This window comes from Zingiber officinale, chromosome 2A, assembly GCF_018446385.1.
Source record: "Zingiber officinale cultivar Zhangliang chromosome 2A, Zo_v1.1, whole genome shotgun sequence".
NCBI lineage: Eukaryota > Viridiplantae > Streptophyta > Magnoliopsida > Zingiberales > Zingiberaceae > Zingiber > Zingiber officinale.
In genome coordinates this window covers 157,640,108-157,649,360 of record NC_055988.1, presented here as the reverse complement: position 1 = coordinate 157,649,360, position 9,253 = coordinate 157,640,108, and the positions used below count along the sequence as shown (strand labels likewise).

General features: G+C 34.6%; 1 protein-coding gene across 1 annotated transcript; it reads right to left on the bottom strand.

Moving 5' to 3' along the window:
- Positions 1-876: 876 nt before the first annotated feature.
- Positions 877-4,651, bottom strand: LOC122042885 (probable disease resistance protein At1g61300). The gene is made up of 4 exons (XM_042603272.1): positions 4,273-4,651; positions 1,327-4,135; positions 1,165-1,254; positions 877-1,025 (listed from the first exon to the last, which is right to left on the bottom strand). The coding sequence occupies exons 1-4, from the start codon at positions 4,544-4,546 to the stop codon at positions 1,010-1,012; spliced, it is 3,189 nt and encodes a 1,062-aa protein (XP_042459206.1). The 5' UTR covers positions 4,547-4,651; the 3' UTR covers positions 877-1,009.
- Positions 4,652-9,253: the final 4,602 nt, after the last annotated feature.

Genomic DNA, 9,253 nt, shown 5'->3' with positions numbered 1-9,253 from the left:
TTCCTTAGAAAAAATCTACACCAACTCCTGGCACTCTCGAATAAGTATTAAAAAAAATCTAAAATAAGATATAAATCTTTTTAAATTTAATATATTTAAATTAGAATTTAATATATTTTATATTAATTTAAACATAATTTTTTTTCCATCTGATTAATCATGGATTCATTTTAAATCAATCGATTGATATAGATAAAAAAAATCATATCTAAATTGATATAAAATATATTAAATTATAATTTAAAAATCTTAAATTTAAGAAGAATTATATTTTATCTTAAACTTTTGTACTTATAAAAAAACAGAAGTTCAATTTCCTTCCAAAATCCGATTCCCAATTGATTGGAGCAATTGCCCCAAACGTAAGAGAAGAAGCGTACCAACCAAATTGCCCGTGTGCAATTTTCAGTCTGGCGTTCAGACTTCATGTGAGAGCATATGGAGAGGGAGGTCAACATTTCTCCTCTTCGAGTGCTACGAGAGAAATATTTTGAAAGAGAATTCTTTCACAGATAATTAGTAGATTTTTTTTTGATAATTATCTATAATTTATTATATACAATTTGATGCACTTAATTTTGATTATATTAATATGGTTAAAAGATAATTAAGATTTTTTCTCTAAAATAAAAATAAATTATAACTTCTTAATCAAATACTGTGATAGTTAAATTCTAATACTTATAAAAATAAAACTATTTTAAAATTAATTTCAAGTGGCATATCTTGCGAAGGAGATTTGGTATATGTGTTAATCTCAAAGTTAAAATCAATTAATTTGGTGCCACGAAAGGAGAGTTATTCATACAAAATAGCATAATTTACAGAAGAAAATAAGTTTGTTCATACAAAAGTAAGAATGCTAATACAAAAATATTATGAAAGCAAATTAACATGATTATTATTGAAAACAAAGAAGACAAAGTAGCGAACACCCTCATGCCCCAAAGGCCCAAGTTTCTTCTTGAAATTGGTCATAAATCTGTCGTTGATAGACACAATCATCGAACTAGTAAAACACTTCCCTGTGAAGGATACAAATGGAAAGATCATACAATTTTGCCTACTTTATAAAATACTATAATTTTCAAATGTTCATTTCTTTCGGACAGAGTAGATAATAAATGATTTGGTATGAAAATATATATCAAAAATGAGTATTACCTAAAATAAGGGGTGAGGGAATCCTTGATGCTCTCGTCATCCCAATCCAAGTTGTTCCACCAATCTTTTTCACCTTCAATCTCTTTTAATCTGTAATCAACCTCAAATAGAGTAGATAATAAATGATTTGACATGAAAATATATATCATAAATGAGTATTACCTAAAACAAGGGGTGGAGAAATCGTTGCTCTCTTCATCCCAATTCCAGTTGTTCCACCATTCTTCTTCACCTTCAATCTTTTTCAACATTTTAGCCTCAAATGGTAATTTTTTGAGCCTTGGGCAATAAAGCACACGTATATATTCCAAGGCAGGAAACTGGAATGGTTGGTGTGCAAAGCGATGCAGGTTTCTCATTCCATTCAAACTCAACATCCTGATGCGAGATATAGAATTGGAGTTCCCAACATTACTTATTAGTTCCTCTATTTCCTCACAATTTTTTATATCTAGAAGATTAAGATATCGCAGATCGAGAACACAAGAAACATCCTTCAACTTGTTGCAACCACAAATGTATAGGTCACGAAGGTTGTTGAACTCATACTCAACTGGATTAAACCTAATATTTTCCAATTGTTCTAGTGTTCTAAAACAGAGAGTCTTCAAACAATAGAATTCTAATATCCGATTCCAGTCTCCAGGCATTGTTAATTCGTGTCCCGGGACATCTGAAATTTCTAGACTCTCGACCAAGTAACGTACCTTGTTATTCCATTGTAAAGTGCCCAGATTGTACTCTGGTAATTTTGAACTTCCCAGACCTCTCACAGTGAGGCTCCATACGGAGACATTATTTGGTAACGTCTCTAGTCTTTTGAGCTTATCTGGATTAATGGTAATTCCCAGACTTAAATATTTGGAGCGTCCTCTGAAATGTTCCAACTCATCCCACCACCACTCATGTGAAGGATAAATTTCTCTTATATCCAGCCACCTGAGCGTTGATAAATTGGATATTGTCCCATTGGGTACGGTCTCAAGCTTAGTATCTCTTAGAAGCAAGTACTTTAATTTTCCCAAGCGACCAAACTCGGCAGGCAGATTGGTAATACTAGTTTCGGACAAGTTTAAATATTGAAGCTCAGTTAAACAACCAATCTCCTTTGGAAGCTCTTCAATACCTAAATTGAGAGAGAGATTCAAGTATGTTAAAAGAGGCATGTTTGTGAACAACATCGGATGAATCTCCGACAGATGGTTACTATGGAGATTCAACATGGAAAGTTTTGGAAAAGTAGAAGCTCCATAGTCTTGTAAAGAAGTAATCTCATTGTCCATGAATGATGCTCGCTCTGCCTCCTGCCATTCCTCCTGTCTAGGCAAATGGCGCAACCCAATTCCAGCTTTTACAATCCATTTCCTTTTATTCTCCTTCAACGTCAATAGTGTCATGTCTCGGATAACGTCATGCATCTTTACATGTTGAGCCTCGTAATAATCCGGTCGTCTAGAGGAGTGCTCTAGCAAGGATGCATTAATGAGAGCTTCCAAATGCCAGCATCCTTCTTGGAAAGCATCACTGATAGAATAACGTTTGAACACATTATCGTAATGGATTATGCCACAACCTATCCAACACGGTATCAACTCCTCAAATATGTGGATGTCGTGATCTTCAGGCCACAAAGCACAACACAAAAGGCACTCTCTTGTAGAATCATCTTCTAAACTATCATAGCTTAGTTTGAAGGCTTTATACATTACATTTGAATCTTCTGACAGACCGATGGTTGTCCACTGATGTTTATTCCTTATTTGATGGAGAGCGTGGTTCCAAACATCTCGAGACTTTTTCCCTAACATGGCTCGGGCAACGGTGATAAGAGCGAGCGGAAGACCTGCACATTCTTTAACAAGTTCTTGAGCAACAAAATGGATTCCTGCATCTGAGAAGGGAGCATCACTCTTGAAGTTCTTAACAAAGAGTTGCCATGCTTGCGCTGGATTCAGGCATTCGATTTTGATCTTCTTTTCTGCTTCCATTTGCGCGCACACTATCTGGTTGCGGGTTGTGAATACCACGACTTTACGCTGCTGCTGTTGCTGGCCTTGATCAGTAGCCGAATGAGCCATCCCCAACAGTTGAAGATCCAGATGTTCCCAAATGTCATCAAGAAACAACAAGCACTTCTTGTTCTTCAAGTAGCTAAATAGTTTATCACTACAAGTTTGTTCATCGTCACTCTCCTGCAGTGTCTTCAGTCCTAGACTCTTAGCAATATCCATCTGGAGCCTTTTCAATTGGCAGTCTTTGGAGGCCACAACCCAAATGACAGGATCAAATATGGTATGCTTAAGAAGATAATGATGCTGGATGCTCTTCAATACGGTGGTCTTACCGACACCACCCATTCCGTGGATGCCTATGATGTTGTCTTTTCCACCATCGATGTAGCCCACAATTTCCTCCACATACGATCCAATCCCAACATGTGATCGGTATAAGATGGGAAGCGTCACGATAGGTTTTGGAGGCCCCACTGTAACAATCGGATCCAGTACATCAGCTCGGATCATCAATTCATTAACCTCGTTGTGCTTCTTCGCCACTCTTTGGATGATGGAGTACTTCCATGGCGACTCTCTGATAGGGATCTGGTTGATAGTAGCCACTTGGCCATCCAATTTCTCCACCTCCAGTAGCCACTGGCCCACTTCGTTGGTTGGAATTTTCCCCTCGCGCTCCGCCTGGTTGATCTGGTTCTTAATGTCGTCCCTTTTGGCTCTCAATCTTGCCATTGTCTCTTGGATGTCAGATCCTATCCTGCTAGGAATTGTGGTAATGGCAATCGGATCCAGTGCATTAGTTCGGCTCATCAATTCATTAGCCTCGTTGAGCTTCTCCGCTGCTCTTCGATTGATGGAGTAGCAGTTTGATGACTCTCTGATAGGGACCTGATCTCCTACTTGCCGTGTTTGATTCGTCGTGCCGCCAGTTTGATTGAAGCAATTGCAACTGAAGCAACCTAACGAAACAAACAACTTTTTTTTTTTTGTCTCTTTTATAGATAAAAACAGTAGTAGATTGTATGAATCAAAACACAAAGACTTGCAATTGAATTGGAGTGAAAAGGCAAAAAGGTATATACGGGAGAATACTCACTCATGCTTCGGAAATCCTGGTTGATAGATGTCACTTTGCCTTCCAATTCCTCCACCTCATCGAGCCACCGGTTCACTTCGTTGGTCGGAAGCTTCCCGTCGCGCTCCGCGTCGACGATCTGGTTCCTGATGTCGTCCCTTTTGGCCCTCAATCTTTCCATTTCCCTTTCCAATTTATCGATGCTAGATTTCGGCCTGCCCAGTCCCAGCGTCGCCTTGAGCCCGCTTAGGCACTTGTGGACGTCTACGTTGAAATTTAATTTGATGAACGCCATGGACGAGAAGAAGCAAAACAAGAGATTTGTTTCTTTTGCAGAGCAAGGGAAGGGAAGAAAAACAAAGACGAAGAAAAAAAAAATCAAAAGATTGGCTCGTTCATCAACCAGAAAAAAAAAATCAAATTTAATATAAAGTCATTTTAATTTAACTTTATGATAATCCTAATTAGTTTCATTGATTATTTCTGACATAAATCGGAAAATGCACGTGGCGATCAACCTAGAAACTCAACATCTTTTAGAGTTCGAATTGTGGATACCTGAGAGATAATTTAGATGTCCTACCGCGGCACCATGATCTAGGGAGATTTTAATTTGACTTTATGAACATTAAGCCAATAGGAATTTAAAAACAATATTCGACTTGTCAAAGATGCGTATTGCAAAAGGACCTGACAATTAGTCAGTTGACTCTAAATTAAATATGGCAACCACTTTCATCAAGTTACCGAATTTACTTAACTAATCAATTAAATTAAATTAATTAATTAAAAGCATAAAAATTATGAGAGTGAATAAAAGTACATATTTATTGTATTTCAAAAATGTCCCCCGAAATGTTAAAATCATGTTCATTATAATAGGGTGGAAGATTTGCTTCGTTTGCATGAAAATTATGGGAAGTACATAGATAGATGAAGAATTAAACAAGTCAAGAGATTGGTTCGTTTAACAATAAGAAAAAAAAAATCAAACTTTTTAATCATAGATAAATAAAATTAACTTAAAAATCAAAATTATTGAATTAATATAAAGTCATTTTAATTTGATTTTCTGAACATTAAACCAATACGAATTTAAAACTTATTAAAAATGTCGGTATATTTCATTAAAAGGACAGAACAATTATTGCCTGTTCGCTTTAAAAATGGCAAGTGGCAACGACTTCACACCTAATTTAATTAATCAATCAAGTAAATTAATTAATTAAAGTTATGTGAATAAATAAAAGTACATATTTGCTGTATTTCAAAAATGTCTTCCGAGATATCAAAATCATATTTGTTTTTCTTGGTTGACACTAAGTTTATGCTCACTAATTCTAAAGGTGATCAATCTGATTTAAAATTTTTCATTGATTAATAGAATAAATTAAAAAATATTCACAGTAAGATCGCTCATCAGTACATCATTCTTAGGTCAACTATATATTAAAATAAATTCATCTATTAATTCATTAAAATTGAGGCTTGATCAAAAAAAATCATGTTCCTTATATTTTATGATGGGTGAACATGAGTTTGATTGAATTTATCTAATTCATTTTCATGGCTCGTGGAAAAATCTTTATTAAAAGTTTCTTAGGCTAGAAATTTTGAGTTGGATGGGATGAGTTTCTAGTTTTTAGTATTGTTTAGGAATTTTGAACTTTTAAATTGCTTTTGAATATGATGTTTCTAATTAAACTTATTGTATGTACAACGATGAGACACTTTTGGGATTTAGAGAAATTCTTATTTTGCCTTTAAGTTTTATATTATTTTAAAATTTTCCTTTAGATTTAAAAAAAAATGTACTTTTTAATATTTTTAGACTTTTATTGCTTCCTTTAGATGTTTAAGTGAAGTGAAAAGAATATAAACAATTTCATGGGTATTCTAACTAATCTTAGGGGAAATACAAGTTTTCCTAATAGAATTATCAAATTGCATTTCATTATATTCCTCTAAGACCCTTCAAGACCCTAAAATCGATCGTTCAATATTACCGAGTGCAAAAATATAATAACATTTCTGCACAGGGGTTAATTGTAAAGGCAAAACAAAAAACAAAAAACAAAAAACAAAAAACAAAAATGTTCAACGGAACAAATGATTTTCAGTATTGAAACAAACTAAACCTCATCCTTTGCCCATTATTATTTATTTATATATATTCCCCATCGAATCTTCCACTAAAAAACATATTTTAACAACGAAAATTAATGTTCGTTGTTAAAATAACGACAAAAATTATATTCCATCGTCATCGAAAAATGATGGAATAAAGACGAAAAACGTTCTGTCACTAACATAGCGACGGAATTTTATTGGATATTTTTCTTCAATAAAAATATGGGTATATTGATATTCAATGTTGAGATCTAATAGTTGGACTCGATTAGTCATCCGATGACTCTAACCGATGGAGCTCCGTATGGTGATGAGGATCTTGTCTCATTTATACTTTCGACATCTCCTTTCAGTTATCAAAGTAGCCCTTCGGGTAAAAGATATACTCTTCTTGGTATCGTCGCTACATACCTAATCTCATCGATCGTCGAGTTATCTCTTTGGATATCGACACAATCCTTTTGGGTAAACTTATCCCTAAAGATAAGAGTATTAAGGTCGAGGTGAAGGCTATGTCTTCTTTCCTTAAGACGATATTGCTCCGCCCGGGTGCTTACGGTTTATTGGCAATTGTCTCCCAAGATACAATGACTTGCATCTCGAAATAGAAGCACTCCAAATTTCAAGCCCTGTCGAACTTTTGAAGCTTTGAAACTCTTAAGAGAGGAGGAAGAGAAGAGAACCCAAGAGAAGAATTCACAACTTGAGAATTGAGTGTGTTGAGTGGAAAGAATGAGGTTTGTTTTATAAGGATGAATGATTACTCATAAGAAGTGAAAGGTTTCACCCAAAAAGTGAAAGGATATGGAATGCGTTTTTTCCCTTAAACCTTTTCATTATGATTAATTAATTTAATTGATTAATATGATTAATTATTTACTTAATATATTGTAAATATTAATTAATCAATTAATTAATATCATAATAATTAATCTTTTAATCAATTAATAAATTAATTAATGAAATTAATTATAATTTCATACCCCTCAATAATTCTACGTACTCGAGTTAGCGTTCATCCATGAATTTAACTCATATGCGAATTAAATTTCCATCCGATATGTCGGACCAACCCTTCATTAGATATTAATTTCTCATTCACTTGAGAAATTAGTTTACAACGATCTACTCGTGAAATAGTCATCTTATCCCTATTAGTCACCAAACTAATTTTCCAACAATCTCCCACATGATTGGAAATTATGGATAAGCTTCAAGTCTAAAACAAGAGTTTATTCGGAAGACTATTACATCTGAGAGGTAACTTGTGGATTTGAATCTTCCGTAGTGGAATACGATCGGATTTACTTGGCTATCCAATGAACTATGTCTTGAATTGTTCAGCTGTTAGTGTAAACCAAGACAATCATATCCACACAATAACCCCTAGGCTTTTACCAGTTCTTTATCATGTCTATTTTGGCCATAGACAAAACTTGAGATTCATAAGTATTTCATTGAAGCAGCCCGTCTTCACACTAATATATGTGATCTCCTATTAAGAATATCTTGTAATACCCTATTATACCTTTTATGGTATAATATAGGAATCATTAAGAATTTTTGTTCATCTTTTACTCATTTCACAGGTTGCACCTTTTGTCTCCAAGAATGAGTTGGAGTAATTACTCCTAGGTGCCTTGAATCTTATAGCTTAGTTGTCCCTTTTTAAACCATGATCTTGGGATCTCCAGTCAACATAGTTGGGCTACCACTACTCGATTTAAATGTTGAGTTTTAGAATAATTCCCCTAGACATGCAGTATAATTGATCTCTTGGTAGGCCTAGCAGATCCGTACAATTCTCCATATTCAATGGAGATTTTACCACTAGAGATCTATTACTTTAATGGTATTAAGTCATTTCAAAACTTACCATTTTACACTAGTATCCTTCTCATAATTTTTTAGATACCATAATATATCATATATATTGGCACAATGGTTAACCCCACATTAGAAGGTTCATGACCTTTCAATGCCTTATAGAGATTTTCATTTCTATCTCACTAGGGCTTGTGTTTTACCGAAAGGACAATTTTCTCTATAATTTTCAGGATAAACCCAAAACCTATCAACATAGTTTTTATCATCTCCTCAGTGTTTAAGCCACCATTGTTGAATTAAGATGAATGTGATATAATCAATTATTGGAATGTTGCTCTTCCTTGAGAAATATTTCTCGAGCAATATCTTGCATTCTCTCCCTCAATCACCATGGATGATCTTGCTTAGTTAATTTTCCAACCATATTTCTAGTGTTTTATAAAACACTTCAAGGGCCTCAATATCTTGCTTAAAAGCAAGTCTCCATAACTCCAATCTTATGATTTCACTAAGTTAAAATGGTGGTTGTCTAATCAGGATAATAATCATGATTACACTTGTTGTCAAAAAAAAAGTGCTCAATCTAGAAAGTATGCATCACCTAGTCTTCCAATTTCACTCAGCTAGAGTTATAATCCTCTAATTGGAGTGTTGACCAGGATTGTATTATTCTTAGTGAGATACTCAACTCAAGAAGCATACATCCCTTGGTCTTTCAATCTCATCGAGCTAAAGTTGTGGTCGTTTAATTGGCGTGTTGACTAGGATTATATTACTCTTAGAGAGATACTTGACTCAAGAAGTATACATCCATTGGTCTTCCAATCTCATCGAGCCAAAGTTACGGTCGTCTGATTAAAGTGTTGACCAAGATTGTATTACTCTTCGAGAGATACTCGACTCAAGAAGTATACATCCCTTGGCCTTCCAATCTCATTAAGCCAAAGTTGCGGTCGTTTGATTGGAGTGCTAACCAAGATTGTATTAATCTTCTAGAGATACTCGACTTAAGAAGTATACATTCCTTGGTCTTCCAATCTTATCA